General features: G+C 46.8%; 1 protein-coding gene across 2 annotated transcripts in view; it reads left to right on the forward strand.

The window, feature by feature from the left end:
- CRPPA (CDP-L-ribitol pyrophosphorylase A) overlaps window positions 1-27,301 on the forward strand; it is a 313,658-nt gene that overhangs the window by 49,894 nt on the left and 236,463 nt on the right. The window contains exon 4 of one of the 2 annotated variants that reach the window (XM_040352250.1): window positions 23,229-23,333. The exons of the other annotated variant lie outside the window; for it this stretch is intronic. Coding sequence (XP_040208184.1) covers window positions 23,229-23,333 — 105 coding nt within the window. The remainder of the gene's footprint in view (window positions 1-23,228; window positions 23,334-27,301) is intronic. 2 annotated transcript variants of the gene reach the window in all.

The raw sequence follows: 27,301 nt of genomic DNA on the forward strand, positions 1-27,301 counted from the left end.
ACACAACTAAAACCTTGTAATGTTGTTATAATGGATACCAAATTTCCAGCGAGACTGGTGGTCCGTTGTATAAACTTGACTTGCTAAATACCTCTGTGTTTGATTAGTCTGTTGGCACTCGGCACTCGATCCAGGATATTGAAGAGGTCCTGTCGTTGGGGTTAGAGGCTCATGTCAGGCCCGAAGAATGTTTGCCATAAGTGGTTTAAACTGTACCTTCTAAAAACAAAGTCTGCGTGAATTACAGAGGAGATACCCCCGTGTCAGATTTCATCAAGGCTCATTTGAAGTAGTGTTCAGAATATGGAATGTTGCTTGTTGCAGAGTCTGTGTGGATGGAGTGAAGTTGGGTTTGGCATTATCAGATGTCCATTTGGTTGTCTTCACTGCAATCGTATGCCCAGACTTACCACTTTCTGGCATTTATCAGAACTGGCCTGTTTGAGAGCACTTCCAGGCTGGCAGGAGTTTATGTGGATTCATCAACTCTATTTCAAGGGCCAGTCCACTCAAGTGTGATATTTTAGGTGAAGTCTATTGACCTGAGTCAACCTCTGACTTCTTATATGTTTTAGATACTCCAACAGATCGATCTCCCAGCCTTACTTCCCAACTCGTTTCCTGTCTACCTGGGAGTTTTCTGTGTTCACACCTACTTACTTACAATGCAGGTAATGGGTGCCCGTAGATAAAAACAAACTGCAACATTGACTAAAGTTGAATAATGCCCTTGCTTATAGGTGTAGGCCATTTGCGTACCTCCCAAAGCCTGGCCAAAAAACGAAACGAAGGATCTATAATTTTTATTATAGGTGTATTTTATAATCTATCATTTTTATTATAGGTGTATTTTAAATGATAGAAACAATGTCAACCAAAAATCCAGAAAAAGCACATGGTACAAATGTTATAAATTGAGTTGCAGTTTAGTGAGTTATGGTTTCTTAGCTGATGTTTTGGCAACTCGAAATTTTGGCTTCCTCCATACATTTTGAGGCCTGGTACACACGATAGGATTGGTGGGATGGGTTCGGACGGATCGATCCGGTGAGTCTGTACAGACCACCGGATCGATCCGCTGGAGCCGATTCCAGCGGATAGATTTGTTAGCATGCTTACAAATTTTTATCTGCTGGAAATCGGAAATATCCGCGGATAAATATCCGCTGGAACGTACACACCAGGGGATCTATCCGCTGAAACCGATCCGCTGAGATTTTTCAGCAGATGGATCCTCTCGTGTGTACGGGGCCTAAGGCCTGGGTACTGGCTAGGCCACTCTATGACCTTAATGTGCTTCTTCTTGAGCCACTCCTTTTGTTGCCTTGGTGGTATGTTTTGTGTCATTGCCATGCTGGAAGACCCATCTACAACCAGTGGTGTATTTAGGTTTTGTGCGGCCCTAGGCTTGACGAATCTTGTGCAACCCCCTAATTTAAATATGATCCACATGTTCCCACCCTTTCCTGTCAAGGCCACACCCCCATTTAAGACCTGCCCTGACCTTTTCCAGTGGTGACACTAGTTCTGAGGGCCTTGGGGGGGCAGTAGAGTCCTCTAATATGCAGGGATTTACTCTGACTTCCTGTCTTGCTTTGGAGCCCGTCAGCTGACTGTTTGACAGTTTTTAGCCTCCCGACATGGCATCTGTCTCTCTCTCTAGCTGAGAACTCAGGTGGGAGGTCCACTGTTATGATAGGACAGTCAAAACTAGAAGCAGCGGAAAGCCCCCCCCCCCCCAGTTGCGGAACGCCACCCGCCCACACAACTCATTGGTTGGGGTCTGACTCCCTAGCCTCCTTCATGTGTATGGGCTGGCCCCCCCGATGGTGGCCCTGCCAGTATCATTATACAGACAGTAGTGTGGTCGCTTTATGGGGGCACTAGACTGATTTGTCTCCCAGCCCAGTCCGCCCCAAGACTGGCGCTACACTAAAAGTGTAGCGCAAGCTACGGGGACACATTTTGTGCTGCCCTCCTGCAAAGTGCTGCCCTAGGCCTGGGCCAAGATACAGCATTGTCTACAACCAATCTTCAGTGTTCTGGCTGAGGGAAGAAGGTTCTCATCCAAAAGCTCAATTTTGGTCTCATCTGACCACAGCACTTTTTCCCACTTCTTTTACGAATTATTTCGATGTTCATTGGCAAGCTGCAGACGGGCCTATACAAGTGCCATCTTGAGGAGGGGGATCTTGCGGGTGCTGCAGGATTTCAATCCATGGCAGTGTATTGTGTTACCAATGGTTTGTTTGGTGACTGTGGTCCCAACTGCTTTGAGATCATTCACAAGCTCCTCCTGTGTAGTTCTGAGCTGATCCTTCACTTTTCTCATGACCATCCTCACCCCATGAGGCAAAATCTTCCATGGAGCTCCAGACCGAGGGCCTTTGATGGTTATTTTGTATTTCTTCCATTTGCGAATAAAAAACTTTTCCTTCTCACCAAGCTTCTTGCTGATGGTCTTGTAGCCCATTCCAGCCTTGTGCAGGTCTACAATCTTGTCCCCGACGTCCTTTGACAGCTCTTTGGTGTTGGCCATGATGGTTAGGTTTGAATGGAAGAAAGAGATTCTGTGGACAGGTGTCTTTTATACACATAATGAGTTGTCATTAGGAGCTCCTTCTTAAATTGACAGGGCTAATCTGTGTACCACAGGAGCACTAACTGTAGCCAGTCTGTGGGAGACAGAATTATTGTTGGTTGGTAAGGGATCAAATACTTATTTTACTCATTAAACTGCAACTTAATTTATAACATTTTTATCGTGTTTTTTTTTTCTGTATTTTTGGTTGATATTCTGTCTCTATCATTTAAAATACACCTATGATAAAAATGATAGACCCTTAATTTTTTTGTAAATGGGCAAATGTACAAAATCTGCAGGGGGGTCAAATCATTACTTTCCCCACTGTATGTGGTTCCCTTTATCACATCTCAAAGCTACTGCAATGGGGAAGAGAGAACCTGCATAGCATTAGAGACCAACATATGCATTCACAGTAGAGGTTGTATGCTGAGAATTTTTTTTTTTAAATGTCCTGTGTGCATGAAGTCTTAGTTCCATTTTAATTATAATTTTAAATGGAGTGGTATTAAGGTAAATATACTCATGTGGCAGATGCTTTTTCCCAGTGAGTTGCACCAGACCAAACTGTATTTTAGGGTGTGGCAGACCACTTTTATTGAACAAAACGGTAAGTTCACATGAACACAAAGGACTTCTTCCACATCAGCATGAATAGTCAAGTGAAAATAGAGTCACCTGGATTCCTTCTCAGCAGCACTGCTGCTCTTCTTACCAGAACCTCTGACTGTGTTACCCAGCTCTCCTGGTTCACTTGGCTCACTTGGCCTCTAGTCGCAGCGCCACTTCTGGCCTCTGGATACCTCGATGGGAGCCCACCTCAGTGCTGGATTGAGACCTCCTGCCTTCTGACTCCTAGGGGGGCCTCCTCTCTCTTGAGTCCTGGCTGGTGCTCCTCTAACCCCTGGGTGAGACCTTCTGTCTCTTGACTCCTGACTGGGGCTTCTCTGGCCCCTGGGTGAGACCTTCTGTCTCTTGACTCCTGACTGGGGCTTCTCTGGTCTCTGGGTGAGACCTCCTGTCTCTTGACTCCTGGCTATTGCTCCTCTGACTCCAGGGTGAGATTCCTGTCTCTTGACTCCTGGCTGGGGCTTCTCTGGCCCATGGGGGAGACTTTCTGTTTGTTGACTTCTGGCTATTGCTCCTCTGACCCCAGGGTGAGATTCCTGTCTCTTGACTCCTGGCTGGGGCTTCTCTGGCCCCTGGTTGAGACCTTCTGTCTCTCGACTTCTGGTTGAGACCTTCTGTCTCTCGACTCTCTGACCTCTGGATGAGTAGTCCTGTCTGTTGACTCCTGTCAGGTGCTCCTCTGACTCCTGGGTGAGACCTAATGTCTCTTGACTCTTGGTTGCTGCTCCTCTGACCTCTGGATGAGTCCTCCTGTCTCTCGACCCCTATCTAGGGCTCCTCTGACCCCTTGGTGAGAACTCCTGTCTCCATTATGGGAGCCGAGCTATCCTCAGGCTTGAGTATATAACGACCCTGCACAACTGTGTACTTACACAGGCTGCAGCCACCCAGGATAATCCAGACACAGGATTAAAGTTTCCAGCCCATCCAAGACACTTCGGAACCTTCAAGCTCCAGGCCCCAATCCGGGACTACAGAATTCTGAGAAAAAACAACTTTCTCCACTTGGAAACAATAGTCTGGAACATCAAATTAAAGGGGTTTTAAATGTTCCTGTTTTTTGCATTAAGGTGAAAAAACATCTGACGATTACCGCACCCCCCAGCCCCCAGTTTTACTTACCCGAGCCCTGGAAAGTCCAGCTTTGTGGATGCACTGGATCTTTGCCCGGGTTCTCTGCTCTTCATTGGATAGATTGATAGCAGTGCAGCCATTGGCTCCCGCTGCTGTCAATCTAATCCAATGAAATCCAATGACGCGGGCACCGGGGGTGGGGCCGAGTCCTGCACTCGGCGGCTATGGAACGCTTCCCAGAGGGGGTTATCTGAGGTGGGGAGGAGACGAGAAAGCCACCGGGGGACCCCAGAAAACGCTGTTCGGGGCCACTCTGTGCAAAACGAGCTGCACAGTGGAGGCAAGTATGACATATTTGTTATTAAAAAATTTAAATAAAAAAATTACCCTTTTAGTATCACTTTAAGTTAATGTGAATCCTGTGTCATTTTCTCCTACATTTGCACAGCGGCGAGGCCTCTCACTGTCATAATGGACAAAAAACGAATATTTGGTCTTCTCTTGAAATTAGTATCAGAACATCGTAAGTGACATAAGCCGTCCTAATATAGCAATGGTTTCCGCTTGATTCGTACAAAGTATAAACAGAAGGATGTTGTGTGAAGTCGGGAATCACTTCTGTACATTATCGGGATGTTTGAGATGTGGAATGTGATACATATGAGACTTTCCACTGGCTCTTCCTCTTCTACAACTCTGATGATCCCCCTCCTTCCACCCCCCGATCTCTATCTGATATAAATTTCCTTCCTATACAACATAACATAAACAGTCACTACTGAGGTGGCACGGGCGTCTGCATTTTCGCTTTTTTGGGGGGGGGGGGGGGTTCCGTTTAATCTGTAGACAGGAGGAAGAAAGTGTATATACGCTAAATACATTTCTTCATAACAAACTTTGAAGCAAAATTCAGATTTCAATCACTTTCAAGGACGCTCTCATGCCGGCCTGAGAAGTGCGATAGTCTACGAGCGAGAAATCGCTTTGTAGCGCACGCTGGCCGAGGCGCAGTCACCGTCTAAACAAGTTCTAGGATGACAAACGGGGCCGGAGCCATTCGTGTTAAATTCTAATTATCCGATTGTACGGCGGCGTCTGACGACAGCCTTTTATTGGGTAACACGAAACAAATGTGAAAATGGTTGATTGGAGAAGGCGGGAAAGCCGCAAGTCTGGATTCGGGGAAAAGATCGGGAAGTTATGCTGATTAGGGCCGCTTGCACATTTGTGGTGCGCTGTGGGATGTTACCTTGAGAATTTAAAGTGGTTGTAAAGGCAGAATGTATTCTCTGCATTAAAGGATCACTAAAGTGTGTATATATATATATATATATATATATATATATATATATATATATATATATATATATATATTTTAAATAACAAACATGTTATACTTACCTCCACTGTGCAGCTCGTTTTGCACAGAGTGGCCCCAAACCTGGTATTCTGGGGTCTCTCGTCGGCTGTCTCGGCTCCCCCCGCAAGGACTCAACACCTTCATGCGAGCGAGCTCGCATGGTGTTGAGTTCTTGCGTGCACGCTCCCGTGATACAGCCGGCGGCCATAGCCACCGACTGTATCACTCGGCCCCGCCCCCCGGCGCGCCGAGTCATTGGATGTGATTGACAGCAGCGCGAGCCAGTGGTTGCGCTGCTTGCAATCAACCAATGAATGAGCCGGGAAGCCGGCCGAGATGCCAGCGCGTTCATGGTGCGGGACTTTCGAGGGGTCAGGTAAGTAAAGGGGAAGTTCGGGGGGCCTCTAATCCGCAGATGTTTTTTTCACCTTAATGCATAGAATGCATTAAGGTGAAAAAACTTTTACCTTTACAACCCCTTTAAGGTAAAAAAACCTTCTGCGGTCAGCTTCCCCCCAAACCCCCCTAAATACTTACCTGAGCCAGGTTTTGATCCAGCGCTATGCACGAGTGCAGCGCCTCTCTCCTATCTCTCTCTCCTCACTGGCTATTGAGGCAGCTGTGGGAGTCATTGGCTTCTTCTGCTGTCAATCACAGCCTGCAAGGAGAGAGCAGGGGGTGGAGCCGAGCCGATTTTTATGTGTCTATGGACACACAAAATGCAGCCTGAACGAATGCCCCCATAGCAAGCGGCTTGCTATGGGGGCACTCGGAAGGGGGGAGGAGCTAGGAGCGCCTGCAGGAGAACCCAAGAAGAAGAGGATTGGGGCTGCTCAGTGCAAAACCATGGTAAGTATTACATGTTTGTTATTTAAAAAAAAAAAATTACCTTACAAATTACCAATCACTTTACATAAAGCGCTACACAAACTGTTGACACTATATAAATCCTGTATAATAATTATAAGCGTTATTCTATATGTTACTATGAGTTGCATTAAAGTGGCTGTAAACTCTTATCTAAACCCAGTGAAGTGACTGGCCTCAGGTGATACACAGAGATGAAATAATTCCTCCTACATAAGTTGTACCTGTTTATCTGCAGCCCTCGCTCCTCTACAGCCTCTACAGCACACATTTTAGATGGCACTCCATAGCTCTAGAAGGTAGGGGGTTGGGGATCTGATGTCACACACTGCACAACACAGAGCTGAGTGTAATCTGAGACATGGGTGGAGGTAATGCACTCACTCCCTCTACTCATAAGGAAACGTGCACAGCTGAGGCTATTAATCGCCTCCTGGGGGGTAAGTAAATAATAATAAAATAAACCCTCAAACCTAATCAAAGCCCCCAACCCTAGCATTTTTTTTTTAAATTATAAATAAATAATAAAAAAAAGTGGATAAAAAAGTTGAAAAACATAGCAACAAATGATGATATTTTTCTCTATTGGCTAATAAAAAAAAACCTGCTAAACCTCAAAAATGTTCTAAAAAACGCTCAACACGCAACAGAATGCCCAAAAAAACGCTGAAAAGCTAACTGTTTGGGGGATGGACTGGCTGGGGGAACACAGAGATCTGTGTTTATAACAATAATAAGCAAATAATAATAATATAAACCCCCAAACCTAATCAAAACCCGGTTCACACTACAGCGACATGAAAGTCGGCGCGACTTTGCGAGGCAACTTCAAGTCGCCTCCAGGACAGGCGACTTTGCCAGTGGCCAATCAAACAATAATCAGCTCTGTGGGAGGGAGGGGGGGTTATGTCTGAGAAAACTATTTTCTCTTCCTGTAAAGTTGCTTCAGTTAAAGCGGTGGTTCACCCTGCTGAACAACATTTCAGCATACAATTCGGCATCGTAGCGCGAGCTACAGTATGCCAGCCTTACATTTTTTATCCCCGTACTCACTGTTATATTGTCCATAGAAGATTCCGTCTGCCGCGGGGAATGGGCGTTCCTAGCAAGAGGGAGGGTGATTGACGGCGGGCTCTGGCACGTCACGCTCCCCGAAGACAGCCGGAGTAGGTCTCGGCTCTTCACGGCGCCTGCGCACAGGCTATGCGCAGGCGCCGTGAAGAGCCAAGCCTATTTCGGCTATTTCCGGAGAAGCGTGACGCGCCAGAGCCGGCCGTCAATCACTTTCCGTCTGGATTGGAACGCCCATTCCCCGTGGGCAGTCGGAATCGTCTAGGTAGGATTAAACAGTGAGTACGGGGATAAAAAATGTAAGACCGGCATACTGTAGCTCGCGCTACGATGCCGAATTTTATGCTAGAATAAAAAAAAAAATTTTTTTTTTTTTTAATAGGGTGAACCCCCGCTTTAAGATCGGGGGATCCGACTTTAGAGGCAACTTCCATTGAAATCAATGGGTACAGGTCGCCTAGAAGTCACCTTGAAATAGTACAGGAACCCTTTCTGAAGTCGGAGCGACTTCAGTAGTGTGCATTAAGACGGCTCCCATTCACTTTAATGTAATTTCTCATGTCGCGCGACTTGGGATCCGACACAGGTCGGATCCCAAGTCGCGGTAGTTTGAACGGGCACTAAGGGCCAGATTCACATTGAACTGCGGCGGCGTAACGTATCGTAGATACGTTACACCGCCGCAAGTTTTCATCGCAAGTGCCTGATTCACAGAGCACTTGCGATGAAAACTACGCCGGCGGCCTCCGGCGCAAGGCGGGCCAATTCAAATGGGCGTGTGCCATTTAAATTAGGCGCGCTCCCGCGCCGGACCTACTGCGCATGCTCAATTTTGTAATTCCCGTCGTGCTTTGCGCGCAGTGACGTCATTTTTTCGAACGGCGACGCGCGTAGCGTAATTCCATATTCCCGGACGGCTTGCGCAAACGACGTTGACAGCAATACGTTTGCTAACTAAAGTTAGGGCACCTAAAACAACGACTAACTTTGCGACGGGAAACTAGACTAGCGGCGACGTAGCGAACGCGAAAATCCGTCGTGGATCGCCATAACTCCTAATTTGCATACCCGACGCTGGTTTACGACGCAAACTCCCCCCAGCGGCGGCCGCGGTATTGCATCCTAAGATCCGACAGTGTAAAACAATTACACCTGTCGGATCTTATGGATATCTATGCGTAACTGATTCTATGAATCAGCCGCATAGATAGAAACAGGGATACGACGTCGTATCTCTTTTGTGAATCTGGCCCTAAGCCCCCAACCTTAGCAAAAAAAAATAATAAATTACTAATAATAAATAAAAAAAGTGGATGGAAAAAGCTGAAAAACATAGTAACAAATGATGAAACAGCTGACGCATTTCTCTATTGACTAATAAAATAAAACGCCAAACCTCAAAAATGATTTTTTTTTAGGTTTGGTCTGGGCAAAACAGAGGCTTCTTTAACCGGTTAAGACCCGGACCAATATGCAGGTTAAAGACCTTGCCCCTTTTTACGATTTGGCGCTGCGTCACTTTAATTGACAATTGCGCGGTACGACGTGGCTCCCAAACAAAATTGGCGTCCTTTTTTCCCCACAAATAGAGCTTTCTTTTGGTGGTATTTGATCACCTCTGCGGTTTTTATTTTTTGCGCTATAAACAAAAATAGAGCAAAAGTTTGGGAAAAAAAATAATATTTTTTACTTTTTCCCCAAATATCCCCAAAAAAGATATAAAAAAAACGTTTTTTTCCTCAGTTTAGGCCGATACGTATTCTTCTACCTATTTTTGGTAAAAAAAATTGCAATAAGCGTCTATCAATTGGTTTGCGCAAAGTTGATAGCGTTTACAAAATAGGGGATAGTTTTATGGCATTTTTATTAATAATTTATTTTTTTACTACTAATGCCGGTGATCAGCGATTTTATTTTTTTGCGACATTATGGCAGACACTTCGGACAATTTTGACACATTTTTGGGACCATTGTCATTTTCACAGCGAAAAGTGATATAAAAATGCACTGGTTATTGTGCAAATGACAATGGCAGTGAAGGAGTTAACCACTAGGGGGCGCTGTAGGGGTTAAGTGTGACCTCATGTGTGTTTCTAACTGTAGGGGGTGGGGCTGGACGTGTGACGTCGGTGATCGTCGTTCCCTATATCAGGGAACAGACGATCACTGACATTGCCACAGAGAAGAACAGGGAAGGTTTGTTTACATACACCTCTCCCCGTTCTTCAGCTCCTGTGACCTGATCGCATGACACCCGCGTAGATCGGGTCCATGCGGCCACGGTCAGGGAGCTTCGGACCAGGTCGCGAGCGGCTCGCGACCCACGGCTGGGCTCTTAAAGAGGACGTATATATACGACCGTGTGCAAAGCCGTGCCATTCTGTCGACGTATATCGTCGTCCGGCAGTCCTTAAGTGGTTAAAGTGATACTATGGGTTCGACTTAAAAAATAACAAACATATACTTACCTCCAATGTGCAGTTCGTTTTGCACAGAGTGGTCCCGATAGTCCTCTTCTGGGGTCCCACGGCAGCTCTCTTGGCTCCTCCCTGCAATAGATTACCCCCTCTGGGAAGCGCTCTCCCAAGTGGGTTACCTTGCGGGCGCGCTCCCGTGTTATACACTCGCCGTGCATAGCCGCCAAGTGTATGACTCCGCCCCGCCCCCCGGAGGCCGCGCCACTGGATTCGATTGACAGCAGCGGGAGCCAATGGCTGCAGTGCTTTCAATCTATCCAATGAGGAGCCGAGCAGCCATGGAGAGAACGACGCGGGATCCCGCCCTCGGAAATTTCAGAGCTCGGGTAAGTAAAACGGGGGCTCGGAGGGGGGGTGGGGTGGACACAGCAAGGTTTTTTTTACCTTAATGCATAGGATGCAGTAAGGAAAAAAGAGGTTTAAACCCCTTTAACCACTTTATTACTGGGCACTTAAACCCCCTTCGTGCCCAGACCAATTTTCAGCTTTCAGCGCCGACGCATTTTGAATGACAATTGCGCGGTCATACAACACTGTACCCAAATTATATTTTTATCCTTTTTTCCCCACAAATAGAGCTTTCTTTTGGTGGTATTTGATCACCTCTGCGATTTTTATTTTTTGCGCTATAAACATAAAAAAACAGAATATTTTGTACTTTTTGTTATAATAATATCCCAATTTTTTAAAAAAAATAAAAAAAATTCCCTCGGTTTAGGCCGATACGTATTCTTCTACATATTTTTGTTAAAAAAAAATCGCAATATGTGTATATTCATTGGTTTGCGCAAAAGTTATAGCGCCTACAAAATAGGGGATAGATTTATGATTTTTTTTTTTTTTTTACTAGTAATGGCTGCGATTTGCGATTTTTTTTTTTGTCAGGCCTGCGATATTGCGACGGACATGTCGGACACTTTTGACACAATTTTGGGACCATTCACATTTATACAGCGATCAGTGCTATAAAAATGCACTAATTACTGTATAAATGTGACTGGCAGGGTTAACACTAGGGGGCGAGGAAGGGGTTAAATGTATTCCCTCATTGTGTTCTTACTGTGTGTGGGAGGGGGGGTGACCGATGCTGTGTCCCTATGTACAAGGGACACAGATCGGTCTCCTCTCTCCCTGAAAGCCCGTGGAGCTCTGTGTTTACACACAGAGCTCCACGTCTCTGCTGTGTCACCGACGATTGCGGGTTACTTGCGGACATCGCGGCCACCAGGCACTCGCACCGGCTCCCGAGCGATGCGCCGGGCACGTTGTTTCCCCGCTGCGCGCCCCCAGCGCCGCGCACGGGGAATCACAACAACAGGACGTAAAGACGTCCACTCGGCACTTGAGAGCCGCGCTGTGGACGTCTTTCGTCTATAGCGCGGCCCTCTAGTGGTTAACCACTTGACCTCCGGAAGATTTACCCCCCTTCCCTCCTGACCACAGAATGCCCGAAAAAACGTTCAAAACACTCAGGTGCGACGCTCAGGTGTGAATGCAGCCTAAATCACCAGTCTGTCTTTTCCAAATGAAGAAATGTCTCATTCACATTGTTTCCCCCAGTTGGAATATTTTAAAGAGCTATTTGTGTCGTTTCACAGAGATAAAGCAGAGATCTTTGGTATCTGAGTGGCTGTTTCCGAAGTTTTTTCCCTTTGATCTGGAAAAGGAAGAGTCCAGACAGAAATGAGGGCTTAAATTGTCTGAAAACGGAAGTCTCGCTTGTTGTAAAGAAACAAAACAAGAGCGAATGTTTCCTGTGGAATCAGGAGGCTCCAGGAATGATAATGATAACATCCGAAGCATTTTTGGGAGAGGCGCGGCGAGTTTCACAATTCGTGCCTCCTATTTATGCTGGCGGAATTTATTATTGTAAGTCCGTTAGCCGCGATGGGAAGAGACAGATTTTATCGCAGAATGGATGCAGTTAAGCTGGCTATACACTAATAGAATCTTATTTAAAATTCTTTTTTTTTTTAAGATTTTTTAATCCTTAGTGGGGTCAAATCGATATTTGTTTTTGGCCAACAGCGAGCAAGAAAATTTTGAGCCGGAATAGGAAAAAAATGATTTGGACGAATTTCTAACAGTGTATGTGGTCTTCATTCAAGAAATTACATTCATTGCAAAATTGATTGTTAAAAGCAAAGAAAAGCTTAAAGCGGAGTTCCACCCAAAAGTGGAACTTCCTCTTAATCCACTCCTCACCCCCTTAGGCCGCGTACACACGGTCGTTCCAAACCGATGAGAATGGTCCGACGGGCCATTTCCATCGGTTCACCGCTGAAGTGGCCTGATGGTCTGATGTGCGTACACACCATCATTCCAAAAAACGATCAGGTCAGAACGCGGTGACCTCAAACACACGACGTGCTGAATAAAACGAAGTTCAATGCTTCCAAGCATGCGTCGACTTGATTCTGAGCATGCGCGGGTTTTGAACTGATGCTTTCTGTACTAACCATCAGTTTGGACCGATCGGGCAGCGGGCCATCGGTTCGGTATTGAAGCATGTTTTAAAATTTTGGACCGAAGGACAACAGAGCGATGGGCTATACACACGGTCGGTTTGGACCGATGAAACTGAACCTCAGTCCATTCTCCTCGGTTTTGTCTGACCGTGTGTATGTGGCCTGACATGCCACATTTGGGATGTAATTTTTTTGCGGGGGGGAATGGGGGCTTCAGGAGGAGCTGAACTTCCGGTCCCACTTCCTCCTTCCGCCCAGGGACCGCTAAGGCGATACGTCATATCGCCTTTTGGCGGCCCCTCCATGTAGGCGATCGCCTGGGACACGTGACAGGTCCCACTTACCTCATCCTTCCATTTTGCTTTTAAATGTCCTTATTTCTTCTGAGAAATCCTCACTTCCTGTTCTTCTGTCTGTAACTCCACACAGTAATGCGAGGCTTTTTCCCTGGTGTGGAGTGTCGTGCTCGCCCCCCTCCCTTGGACTACAGGAGAGTCAGGACGCCCACTAACACACAGTTTCTTTTTCTATCTGCAACGTAGAGAGCGTCCTGACTCTCCTGTAGTCCAAGGGAGGGGGTGGCACGACACTCCACACCAGGGAGAAAGCCTCGCATTACTGTGTGGAGTTACAGACAGAAGAACAGGAAGTGAGGATTTCTCAGAAGAAATAAGGACATTTAAAAGCAAAATGGAAGGATGAGGTAAGTAAAGGAGGACTGCACTAAGGGAAAGGAAGATATTTAGGAAAAAAAATCCTTTACAACCCCTTTAAAGTATATCTAAAGGTTCGTTAAGAATAGACTTTTTTTTTTTTTTTTTTTAAACAAACCTTTAGATATCCTTTAAAGGGGTTGTAAAGGTACAATTTGTTTTTCCCTAAACAGCTTCCTTTACCTTAGTACAGTCCTCCTTCACTTACCTCATCCTTCCATTTTGCTTTTAAATGTCCTTATTTCTTCTGAGAAATCCTCACTTCCTGTTCTTCTGTCTGTAACTCCACACAGTAATGCACGGCTTTCTCCCTGGTGTGGAGTAACGTGCTCGCCCCCTCCCTTGGACTACAGGAGAGTCAGAACGCTCTCTACGTTGCAGATAGAAAAAGGAACTGTGTGTTAGTGGGCGTTAGTGTGTTTATATAGCAAAAAAAAAAAAACCCCAGTGGTGATTAAATACCACCATAAGAAATCTCCATCTGTCTCAACAGATGATACAAGTTTCATTTGGGTACAGTGTTGCATGACTGAGCAATTGTCATTCAAAGTATGACAGCCAGTTGCGGATGGTGCTCTATTATTTGGGGATGGGGAGTCAAACAAACCACCCGCCACCACCCCCAATTGGTCAGTCGGTTCGCAGAAAACCATACCCCCCCTCACTCGTCAGTCCGTACTCCAGCACCGCACTTGCCCCATCTAGGTCCTCGGCGGGCAATACGGTCGCTCCATGATTGCTTGGGAGGAGAATCAGAAAGACAATAGCGAATATTAATTCGATATTATCACACAAGTGGGTGGGCTCTGCACCCCTTTTTGAAGCCAATTGGAGCCTCTGGCTCTAATCACCTGCTTAAAAAAAAAACACCCCATTGGAATGCATGTGTCTGGCACCCTGTATGTAGATTACACAGTAATCAGTGCATTTTTATAGCACTGATCGCTGTATAAATGAGAATGCTCCCAAAATAGTGTCAAAAGTGTTCGATGTGTCCGCTGCAATATCGCAGTCACGATAAAAATCGCTGATCGCCGTCATAACTAGTAAAAAAATATATAATAAAAATGCCATAAAACTATTCCCTATTTTGTAGACGCTATCGCTTTTGCGCAAACCAATCAATATACAGTTATTGCAATTTTTTTTTTTTACCAAAAATAGGTAGAAGAATACGTATCGGCCTAAACTGAGGAAAAAAATAGTTTTTATATCTTTTTTTTTTTTTGGGGATATTTATTATAGCAAAAAGTAAAAAATAGTGAAAAAAATTAAACCCGCAGAGGTGATCAAATACCACCAAAAGAAAGCTCTATTTGTGGGAAAAAAAGGACGTCAATTTTGTTGGAGAGCCACGTCGCACGACCGCGCAATTGTCAGTTAACCACTTAGGACCCGGACCAAAATGCAGGTAAAGGACCTGGCCCCTTTTTGCGATTCGGCTCTGCGTCACTTTAACTGACAATTGTGCGGTCGTGCGACGTGGCTCCCAAACAAAATTGGCGTCCTTTTTTCCCCACAAATAGAGCTTTCTTTTGGTGGTATTTGATCGCCTCTTCGGTTTTAATTTTTTGTGCTATAAACAAAAATAGAGCGACAATTTTGAAAAAAATTCAATATTTTTTACTTGTTGCTATAATAAACATCCCCCAAAAATATATATATATATAAAAAAAAAAAAATTCCTCAGTTTAGGCCGATACGAATTCTTCTACCTATTTTTGGTAAAAAAAAAATCGCAATAAGTGTTTATTGATTGGTTTGCACAAAATGTATAGCGTTTACAAAATAGGGGATAGTTTTATTGCATTTTTATTAATTTTTTTTTTTTTACTACTAATGGCAGCGATCAGCGATTTTTTTCGTGACTGCGACATTATGACAGACACATCGGACAATTTTGACACATTTTTGGGACCATTGTAATTTTCACAGCAAAAAATGCATTAAAAATGCATTGTTTACTGTGAAAATGACAATTGCAGTTTGGGAGTTAACCACAAGAGGGCGCTGAAGGGCTTAAGTGTGACCTCATCTGTGTTTCTAACTGTAGGGGGGTGTGGCTGTAGGTGTGACATCATTGATTGTGTGTCCCTATATTAGGGAACACACGATCGATGACGGCGCCACAGTGAAGAACGGGGAAGCTGTGCTTACACACACCTCTCCCCGTTCTTCAGCTCCGGAAACCGATCGCGGGACTCCAGCGGCGATCGGGTCCACAAGTCCCGCGGTCACGGAGCTTCGGACCCACGGCTGGGCATTTAACAATCGCATACAGGTACGTGATTGTGCCCAGCCGTGCCATTCTGCCGACGTATATCGGCGTTAGGCGGTCCTTAAAGCGGTAGTTCACCCCCCCCCGACACATTTTACCATCGAGACAGGCATTGTAGCGCGAGCTACAGTATGCCTGTCCCGATTTTTTTAACCCCGTACTCACCTTGTACTCGGACATCGTAGATTTCGGCTCCCGCGGGGAATGGGCGTGCCTATGGAGAGGGAGGATGATTGACGGCCGGCCCTGGCACGTCACTCTCCCCGAAGACAGCCGGAGTAGGTCTCGGCTCTTCACGGCGCCTGCGCACAGGCTATGCGCACGCGTCGTGAAGACCAAGCCTATTTCGGCTATTTCCGGAGAAGCGTGACGCGCCAGAGCCGGCCGTCAATCATCCTCCGTCTCCATAGGCACGCCCATTCCCCGGTATCTTCGATGTACGACTACAAGGTGAGTACGGGGGTAAAAAAATCGGGACAGGCATACTGTAGCTCGCGCTACAATGCCTGATTTTAAGGTAAAAGAAAAAAATTTTTTTTTTTTTTGGTCGATAGGGTGAACCCCCGCTTTAAATGGTTAAAGCGACGCAGTGCCGAATCGCAAAAAAACTGGCCTGATCATTTGGCAGCCAAATCCTCCGGGGCTGAAGTTGGTTACCTTGCTTAGGAAGTGTCCCTTGTCACCTTGTTGGGTAACCATACACGCTTTATCACAAGCAATGCTTGAAGAGGAAGGTGTATGACTGCTGTACAAGGATCACGACCAATGTCTGTTTGAGAGATACACACTGAAGGAGCAGAAGAAGCAGTCTGGCGGAGAGGATTTGCAATGCTCTGGATTAGTGAATCTGCTTGCTGAGCGATAAAGTTTGTTGGATACAAAGAACAATGCGGGAGTGCAGCTTTTTCATTTTTATTTTCATTCGTTATACAAATAAATAGAGAAGTTGTATATCATTACTTAATAATGATCTATATATTTTTTTTTTTCACTAGGGTTACATCCCATTTTCATACCTTTTTTATACTCCATAACCCTGACAGTAATGCTTTCCATAAACACCCAGCTACAAAGCTGGCAAAGGGATAGCAATCTTCAGAAATTGCTGCAATTTTCTTTGCTCGTAAATAAGGAAAATTGAAAGCATTTGAGTAAATTTGTGGCTCCGTAGCCTGGAGGAAGGGAGCGCTCTGCCTTTCCCACTTCACATCCTGGCTGAAGAAAAAAAAAAAAAATACATCCGTGGCTTATACAGGCTTCCCTACTGAGGCAGAGAGAGCGGTATGACCAGTGCAGCAACCCCAACCCCCCCCCAACAATAAATTATGGATGTGACTTCTTTATAAACTGGAAGCTGAAATCTGATTGGGCACTGTGGGCTGCATAACCACTTGACCTCCGGAAGACTTACCCCCCCCCCCCCCCTTCCATGACCCGGCCATTTTTTTGCGATACGGCACTGCGTTACTTTAACCACTTAAAGACCGCCTCCTGCACATATACGTCGGTAGAATGGCATGGCTGGGCACAGCACGTACAGGTACGTGCTGTGCTATTGTCCAGCCGTGGGTCGCGACCTGGTCCAAGGCTCCGGGACCGATGGAGTCCCGCGATCGGTCCCCGGAGCTGAAGAACGGGGACAGCTGTGTGTAAACACGGCTTCCCCCGTTCTTCACTGCGGCGCCGTCATCGATCGAGTGATCCCTTTTATAGGGGGACACAATCGATGACATCACACCTACAGCCACACCCCCCTACAGTTGTAAACACACTTCAGGTCACACATAACCCCATCAGTGCCCCTTGTGGTTAACTCCCAAACTGCAATTGTCATTTTCACAATAAACAATGCATTTTAAATGCATTTTTTGCTGTGAAAATGACAATGGTCCCAAAAATTTGTCAAAATTGGCCGAAGTGTCCGCCATAATGTCGTAGTCACGAAAAAAATCGCCGCCATTAGTAGTAAAAAAAATAAATAAATAATAAAAATGCAATAAAACTATCCCCTATTTTGTAAACGCTATAAATTTTGCGCAAACCAATCGATAAACGCTTACTGTGATTTTTTTTACCAAAAATATGTAGACAAATATGGGGTGGTGGGCATTATTGGAGGGTGTCTTAAGCCTCGTACACACGCTCGGTTTTCTCGGGCGTGTGTACGGGGCTTTGAGGTTTCTCGTCTGAAAATCTGCCCAGAATCTCGACGAAAAAAATAGAGATCCTGCTCTCTATTTTCTCATCGAGATTCTTGTCGGTTTCCCAACGAGAAACTCGAGCGTGTACACTTACCTGTCGCCGCGGAAACCCGCGCATTGCTCGAAATGACTTTGACGCATGCGCGGTAGCTTCCTAGACATAGGTAGGGTGCAGCAAGATGGCAGCGACGGCATTGAATGTGACGTCGTACGCAATGACGTCACTGCGCTCTTGCCTTTCAAGAGAACCGCGGTTCTTTTGAAAGGAGTGTCTGTACACTCGGGCGGCAAGAGATTTTTGCCAAGAATCTCTTCAGGAAAAACAACGTTTTTTTTCCTGACGAGATTCTGGCCCGTGTGTACGAGGCTAAAGAATTTGTGACCTGTCACCCAGAACATTTGTGAGGTCAGGTACTGATGTTGGAGGAGAAGACCTAGCTCATAGTTGGCATTCCAAATTCACCACAAAGGTGTTCAGTAGGGTGGAGGTCGGGGCTCGGAACAGGCCACATGAGTTTCTCTGAAGCCAATCGGTCAAACCTTGGCCCAGATTCAAGAAGCAATTGCGCCCGTGTAACCATAGGTTACGCAGCGCAAGTGCTTACTTGCTCCGGTGTAACGGGTGCTCCTGATTCAGGAACCTCGTTACACCAACTGCAGGCTAAAATCTGCGCGGCATAAGGCTCTTATGCCTCGCAGATTTTAGGCTGCATTCTTGCGGGGGCCGCTAGGGGGCGCTCCCATTGTGATCAGCGTGTAGTATGCAAATTGCATACTACCACTGATTCACAAGCTTGCGCGGGCCCCGCGCAAGCCAGGTACGGAGTTTCCGTACGGCTACTTTTAGCGCAAGGCTGCCCCTTCTAATAGTAGGGGCAGCCAATGCTAAAGTATAGCCGGCCTTCCCGCGCCGTGAAATTTGAATTTCACGGCGTTTGCGTAAGTGAAACGTGAATGGCGCTGGACGCCATTCACGTTCACTTAGAAGCAAATGACGTCCTTGCGACGTCATTTGCCGCAATGCACGTCGGGAAAGTTTCCCGACGGAGCATGCGCTGTACGCTTGGCGCGGGAGCGCGCCTAATTTAAATGATTCCCTGCTCCCCCGCAAATATCGCGCAATTCTACTTGAATCTGGGCCCATGTCTTTATGGAGCTGGCTTTGTGCACATGGGCACAGTGGTACTGGAGCAGGAAAGGGCCTTCCATAAAATGTTGCCAGAAGGTTGGAAGTTCACAATTGTCTAAAATGTCTTTGTATACCTTGACATAAACAGTACCTTTGATGATAATGCGGTCTGATGACCTGAAACTAACTGGGGAGAACGGGAAACAATGCCACCTTCTTTCTCCAAAATTCACAAGTCTGCTAACAAAGTTTTTACATTTCAACCTGAAGTCTATGTTGCGGAAAAGGATGACAACTTTTAAAAGCCTTGATGCTAAAGAAAGCCTGAGACACAAAGCAAGCTATCATAAATCCCATTAAAACATTCCAGGATCTGCACAGCCTGCTAATGAGCCCTGTCGTAAATGTCTAAATGGCTGTCGTAAACAGTACCCAGTAGAGGTGGGAAAGCTAAAAACGAGGACGGCTGCGGAGGCTTCGATCTGAGGTGAGTATTACATAATGAGCTAGTATTCTATGCATACTAGCTCATTATGCCTCTGTCTTGCAGGTGGTGCTTTTTTTGTTTTTGTTTTGAATAGTGGGTTTACAACCACTTTAAAGTGGCCCTGATCCTCCTTTTCTGGGGTCCCCCCCGTGGTGCTCCTGGCTCCTCCTCTTCTGGAGTGCCCCCTCAGAGAGCCGCTTTCCAAGGGGGCACTCGTGCAGGTGTGCTCCTGAGTCCTGCTGCTGCGTTCATTGACACAGACAGCAGGACTCGGCCCTGCCCCCCGGGTCCCGTGTGTCATTGGATTTGATTGACAGCATCGGGAGCCAATGGCTCCTGCTGCTATCAATCTATCCGATAATGACCCGAGACAGTGGCTGGAGTTGCTGTGCTCATCCCTGTTGCTGGAACGATCGGGTTCAGGTAACTAAAGGGGGGCTTTGGGGGGGTGCTTCAGCACAAAAGGTTGCATAGAATCCATTAAGTTGGGTTTACAACCCCTTTTACATACATGTTCCATAATTTATGCTATGTTGTTGTTACATTAAAGTGATTCTCAGTGCTGATTCACACAGGGGCGACCTGTCAGGTGACTTACGGTAGCTGCCTGACAAGTTGCGCTCCATGCATTACAATGGAACCGTTCTAATAGGACCGACTTACAAAAAGGTTCCTGTACTACTTTGGGGCGACTTTGGAGTGGTTGCATTGACTTCTATACAGAAGTTGTTTTTGCAAGCCGCGATGAAGTCGCGCTGTATGGGGTGGCTTCAGAGTCGGATGACTTTGAAGCCGCCCCTGCCGAACCTCAACACACCTCTCAATCGCCTGGACACGGCGCATGCGCATTAAGCACAATATTGTGCCACACGCTGCCGATGCTCGCTTCACTCTGCAAGGGGGGGGCGGATGTATTACAATTATATTGTGTAAGGGGCGGATGCCACAAACTCCCCCATCAACAGTGCAAAACTTTCCCTTCTTTTCTTTTTTGGGGGTTATTTCCTGATATTTTTTTTTCTCTCCCTTTCATTTGCTTTTTTCTTTCTTTTCTTTACTGTAAAACCTGTATTACCGGGGCCTTTTTTAAAAAACAATAAAGTTCTATTTCATGATAAAGGAAGAGATGGATTAACCACTTCGCAAAAAGGACCAGGCCCCTTTTTGCGAATCGGCACTGCGTCGCTTTAACTGACAATTGTGTGGTTGTGCGACGTGGCTCCCAAACAAAATTGACGTCCTTTTTTTCCCACAAATAGAGCTTTCTTTTGGTGGTATTTGATCACCTCTGCGGTTTTTATTTTTTGCGCTATGAATAAAAGAAGAGCGACAATTTAGAAAAGAACACTATCTTTTACATTTTAATTTAATAGATATCACAATTAAAAAAAAAAAAAAACCTTTTTTTTTCCTCAGTTTAGGCCGATGCGTATTCTTCTACATATCTTTGGTAAAAAAAAAAACGCAATGAGTGTATTTAATCGATTTGCGCAAAAGTTCTAGCATCTACAAAATAGGGAATAGAATTATGGCTATTTTATTAATTTTTTTACTAGTAATAGCGGCGATCTGCGTTTTTTTTTTATTGTGACATTACGATGGACATATCGGACACTTTTGACACATTTTTTTGGGACCATTCACATTTATACAGCGATTAGTGCTATAAAACTGCACTGATTACTGTGTAAATGTGACTGTTAGGGAAGGGGTTAACACTAGGGGGCGCTGAAGGGATTAAATATGTTCCCTGGAAGTGATTCTAACTGTAGGGGGGTAGGGACTCACAAGGGGAGGAGATCGATCTGTGTTCCTCTGTAGTGGGAACTAGGGCCGAAACAACAAATCGATTATGAAATTAATCGATTACAATTTTCATAATCGATTAATCGGCCAGTAACATAATGGGGTTAAAAAAACAAAAATTAGCCCTTTATAGTACAAAAAAGCAAATCGCTACTGTAAATATTACTTCCACTGTCCCACAGTAATAAAATGAACCCCTTACAGTAGCGATTATTTGCTCTTTTTGTACTTATTTTTTTTTTTTTTACCCCCATTATGTTACTAAACATCTCAGGTCGGGTTCACACCTCTGTGTTTTTTGGTGCTTTTTGCAGAAACACACTACAGTTCAGTTTACATGTTTTCCTATGGGACACGTTCACATCCATGATTCTTTTTCAGCTGCTGCGTATTTGGAAAGGGTAAGGACTTTTTAACGCAAAACGGTGCTATTTTTTTTTTTGGTTCAATGTACTTCAATGGAGAAGCAGCAGAAAAGCATGTAATGTGTTTTTGCGGCAATTTGTGTTTTGTAATCTGCCCAACAACAAATTGGGCCAAAAATTTTTAAAAATTCTATATATATTTTTTTTTAAGGCTATTATCTGATTAATCGAAACAATAATCGGCCCAACTAAATCGATTATGAAAATAATCGTTAGTTGCAGCCCTACTGGGAACACAACATCGGTCTCCTCACCTCTGACAGGACCGTGGATCTGTGTGTTTACACAGATCCATGGTCCTGCCGTGATTGCTGGCAATCGCGGGTGCCCGGCGCACATCGCGGTCGCCGGGCACGAGCACCGTGTCCCGAGTAGGATGACCACATTTCCAAAATTTCCATTCCAAAACTCAGCATGTGATGTGATGAATCACAACACAGCCGGGCAGGCCCGTCGGAACCCGACAGGCAAAGCAAGCAACCTGGGGCCCCGAGCTGGCCAGGGGCCCCAGCAGGGAGGGCCCTTGCCGCACCGCTGCGTCCTCCTGCAGTCCGGTCGGCCGTGTACCATAACCGCGCGGCACAGGAGAATCAGGTTCCTGTTCCTGGCCGGACTGACAGGAAGTGCACACACTGAGTGTTCACTTCCTTTCAGTCCGGCCCCGGGAACAGCAAAGTGAATCTCCTGTACCGCACGGTTATGGTACACGGCCAACCGGACTGCAGGAGGACGCAGCGATGCGGCAAGGGCCCTCCCTGCTGGGGCCCCTGTGCGTACACCAACATCTGCCGCCGTGTGTGTGTGAGGCGGAGGATAGGGGTAAGCCGCCAAACCCCCCCCCTCCCGCTTCTCAACTGGAAATGTCACTTTTTTTTTTTGCTTGGGGCCCCCAAATGTCTTCGAACGGCCCTGCAGCCGGGGGAGCGGGTACACGTTCTACACAGAAGCACTGATCATGCCACCCAAAATGAGCCTCTGCAGACATTCCCGGCCAGGACAAGTACCGTCGGTGAGTAAAGCGATGATGGAGGGGGGGGGGGGGGATTGTGTCGGTTTCATTCCGGGACACTGTATTGTCCTGGAATGAAGGTGCCCAGGACCCCGGGACAGACCTGCATTGCTCAGAACTAAGGTGACCACGTGTCCCGGGCAATCCAGGACACATGGTCACCTTAGTCCCGAGCAATACGACGCACATGTGCCCCCTAGACGACCAAGAATGCCCAGATGTCATATGACATCCGCCCGGAGGGACAAGGTACCTGCGGACGTCCTATTAGTATACACAGGGCAGGAAGGGGTTAAATAATAAAATATATAAATATATATTTTTTAATAATTGATTTATATCCACCCAGGGTTCTGAGAAATTTTTCTACCAATAAAATGATGATTTTTACATGTAGGCTCAGTATGGAAACGGTTAAAGACATTTTCCTCCTCTTTATGTCACAGTGTTTGTGCCTTCCGATTTGCCACTTGGGCCCAAACAAAGGTAAAGGTGAGAAGAGGTGGCTTGGGAGGTGGGCTAGCAATAAAAACCTTATCATGGGCTTTGAATGGGCGAAGTGCCCGTTTTCTCTTTATAATAACTGAGCATTCCATAAGATATTTTTCCAGCTGTTTTTGACATTTGTGTTTTTGTTTTCTGCCAACAGTGCACCGACTACGACCTGGATTTTGGCACAGAATGCTTGCATTTGGCCCTGGAATACAGTAAAGTCAGAGCAAAGTTAGTGGAAGGGCCCCCCGATCTGTGGAAGGTAAATAGAGCGTTAGTGTGGAGGTGACCTCACATTAAATGTTTGACTTACACTTAACTACTGCAAACACGCGGGCCGTTCAGCCAGCGGGCAGCCCCTTTGCCCCGCCCGGAGCACCAACGCTAAGCTCAGTTTGTACAAAGTCTGCAAACACTAATTGGGCAGCTGATTTGTTTTGGTGGAAGATTTAAACAGTTACACATTTTGTGGGAAACGGTGTAGAAGCGACCACCGCGGAGAAGTGAAGATAAGGCGAGGCTGCATTCTGTCTGGTAGGTCTGTCTGTCTCCTATTGGCTGGGTCTTGTACTGTTTACTCTCCATGCAAAAATTGACGATGGCACCGTACCCGCATTTGTTGCAGACATTTTTTATTGCAAGCGGGGTATGTACAGAATGCTGCAAAACTGCTACTATTTGGAGCAAAATGCGTTTTCTAAGGTATTGCAGCATTCTGCACCCCCCTCTTAAAGTGGACCTTCGCCCTAATGGTGATGTTGTGCCTCCCTGCCTCCTACCCCCTCCCTCTCTTACAAAATGGATTTTTTTTTCTTTGCAATTACTGTATTTGTGGTGCCAAGCAGCAGTTCTGCATTTCTTGCCAAGGCGAGACTTTCCCCCCTCCCCCTGCGCGCGTGCCACAGGGCTCAGGTCCAGTTTCTGCGCACACGTGAGGGTTTTCCACACACGCCCAAAGACTGCTATCAGGGAAGACCGATACCTTCCCTGTCTTTGCATGTACACTGAAAATTACCTGCGCAGTTGTGTCAACAGGCTCTTCCAGGACCCAAAGGCCAAGCAAAAGCAATGGTCATAATGGTGGCACCCGAGGGGGTGGGCATTGGCAAGCTCTGCTTTAAGTGCAATAAAAGATTTAAAGTGACACGAAAGGTTTATTTTTTTTTAAATAACAAACATGTCATACTTCCCTCCACTGTGCAGTTCGTTTTGCACATAGTGGCCCCGATCCTCCTCTTCTGGGGTCCCACGGCGGCTCCTCCCTGCAATAGATAACCCCCTCTGGGAAGCTCTCTCCCGAGGGGGTTACTTTACGGGCCATAGCCGCCAAGTGTATGACTCCTCCCCCCCCCCCCGGCATCCGCGTCATTAGATTTGACTGACAGCAGCGGGAGCCAATGGCTGCGCTGCTATCAATCTATCCAATGAAGAGCTGAGAAGCCGCGGAGAGAGCGACGCAGGATCGCGCCCACTGAAATTCGGGGCTCAGGTAAGTAAAACGGGGGGGCTGGGGGGCCGGACACTGCAAGGTGTTTTTTTCACCTTAATGCCTAGGATGCATTAAGGTGAAAAAACATGAAGGCTTACAACCCCTTTAAAGTGGTTGTAAACCCACTATTTGGACTTTTTCCTACAGGTAAGCCTATAATAAGGCTTACCTGTAGGTAAGGAGAATATCTCCTAAACCTGCACGGTTTAGGAGATATTCCCCCCCGCAATGCGGGCGGCGCATGCGCAGGGGGGAATCCACGGCTGAAGGACCCGCAGCCGCCGGACCCTGCCGATTTTAAATCTCCCGCGCGCACGCGCGGGAGTGACGTCATCGCCGCTCCAGCGAATCACAGCGCTGGAGCGGCGATACCCGGAAGACACGCCGGAGCAAGATGACATCCTGCTCGGCGTGGACCAGGTAAGTGGTACACACCTCGTTCCGAGGTAAGTATTTCATAATAGACTAGTATGCGGTGCATACTAGCCTATTATGCCTTTTGCATTGCAGGTTTGGGGGAAAAAAAAAAAAGTTTATGCGGTTTACAACCGCTTTAAGCAACGAATCTCAATTTAGGGCTCATCAAGCATTGCATCTGACATACACTATATTGCCAAAAGTATTGGGACGCTGGCCTTTACACACACTTTAAAGGGGTGTTCCAGCCTTTTTTTAAGTTTATTAAAAGTCAGCAGCTACAAAAAGTGTAGCTGCTGGCTTTTAATAAACAGACACTTACCTGCTCCACGGGTCCAGCGACGCGCCGGCCAGGGCTCCGCTCCTCGCCGGCCGGCGTCTTCATTCCTAGTGTGGGCACCCGGCAGTGACAGCTTTCGGCTTCATGGCCAGGCACCCACTGCGGCATGCACGAGCGGCGCAGCGCCGTCCGATTGGACAGGCGCTCGCCTACAGAGAGGGGCTGCAATAAGGCGATTAAGGTATTCGCCTTACCAGCCCCTCGGCGGAAGGAGGAAGTGGGACAGGAAGTCCCCTTCTCCTGAAGCCCCCACTCCCCCCCAAAAAAATGACATGCCAAATGTGGCATGTAAGGGGGCAAGGAGTGGATTAAGCGGAAGTTCCATTTTTAGGTGGAACTCCTCTTTAATGGCATCCCAGTCTTACTCCGTAGGGTTCAATAATGAGTTGGCCCCGCCCTTTGCAGCTATAACAGCTTCAACTCTTCTGGGAAGGCCGTCCACAAGGTTTAGGAGTGTGTCTATGGGAATGTTTGACCATTCTTCCAGAAGAGCATTTGTGAGCTCAGGTACTCGCAGTCTCTGCTCTAATTCATCCCAAAGGTGTTCTATCGGGTTGAGGTCAGGATTCTGTGCAGGCCAGTCAAGTTTTTCCACCCCAAACTCGCTTATCCACACTATATTGCCAAAAGTATTGGGCCACCTCTCCTAATCATTTGGTGGAGGGGGGATTATGGTGTGGTGTTGTTTTGTCAGGGGTTGGGCTTGGCCCTTTAGTTCCAGTGAAGGGAACTCTTAAAGCATCAGCATACCAAGACATTTCGGACAATTTCATGCTCCCAACTTTGTGGGAACAGTTTGGGGACGGCCTCTTCCTGTTCCAACATGTCCGTGCACCAGAGCACAAAGCAAGGTCCATAAAGACATGGATGAGCGAGTTTGGGGCGGAGGAACTTGATCTCAACCTGATAGAACATTGTTACCATTTTTCTTTTTTTAGAAAGATAGAGCGTTCTTTTGGTGGTATTTATTTACCACTGAGTTTGTTTTTTGTTCATAAATAAATAATTGTTGTCTTTGTTTCTGTTATAAAATTTTACAAATAAGTAATTTTTCTTCTTTGCTGCACTGATGAGGCTGCACTGATGGACACTGATTGACATTGATGGGGCTGCACGATAATCAGGTCACTGATCATCAATTTAAATGTGCCCAGACAGCGCTGAGGAAAGGAAATCCGATAACCAGCTATTCTGTGTCAGGGCTCATTTAAACTGATAATCAGGGCACTGATCATCAGTGCAGCCCCATCATTGCCAATCGATGTCCTTCAATGCAGCATATCAGTGCATTAGGGTGTGCCCAGGCACACCTGACACACCCCCTGCGCACACCTATGAGTGCCATCTTATCAGTTCCTCTTCATCAGTGGCCATCAGTGCTGCCACATCAGCACACATCAGTGAAGAACATAAATTACCGTAATTATCAGCGTATACCGCTCACTTTTTTCCCCTTAAAATCAGGGGGAAATCATGGGTGCGCGATATACGTCGACCCCCGCTGTCTGTGAGCCGCTAGCCTAGAGCCGAGCCGAGTGTACTCCACACTCGGCTAGGCTTGGCCACGCTTGGCTCCGCCCGCCGCAGCCTAGAGCCGAGCCATGCCGAGTGTGCTGCGCACTCGGCCACGCTCGGCTCCGCCCGCCGCAGCCTAGAGCCGAGTGTACTGTGCACTCGGCTAGGCCACGCTAGGCTCCGCCCGCAGCCACGCGAGAGGAGCTGAACACACAGGAAATCCGGCTCTTCTCGGCTCGCGCCAAATCCAAAAACGAACCCCGGACACGCTGGACGGAGACGGACACCTGGATGGAGGCTGCAGACGGACACCTCCAAAGCCGCAGACGGACACGCTGGACGCCGCAGATGGACACCTCCAAAGCCTCAGACGGACCCCGCGCAAGGAAGCCGCAGACGGACACCCACAAGGCTCGACGGATCCCGCGCAAGGCCGCAGACGAACGCCAGGCAAAAATGTAAGTTTTCT

This window comes from Rana temporaria, chromosome 5, assembly GCF_905171775.1.
Source record: "Rana temporaria chromosome 5, aRanTem1.1, whole genome shotgun sequence".
Lineage (NCBI taxonomy): Eukaryota > Metazoa > Chordata > Amphibia > Anura > Ranidae > Rana > Rana temporaria.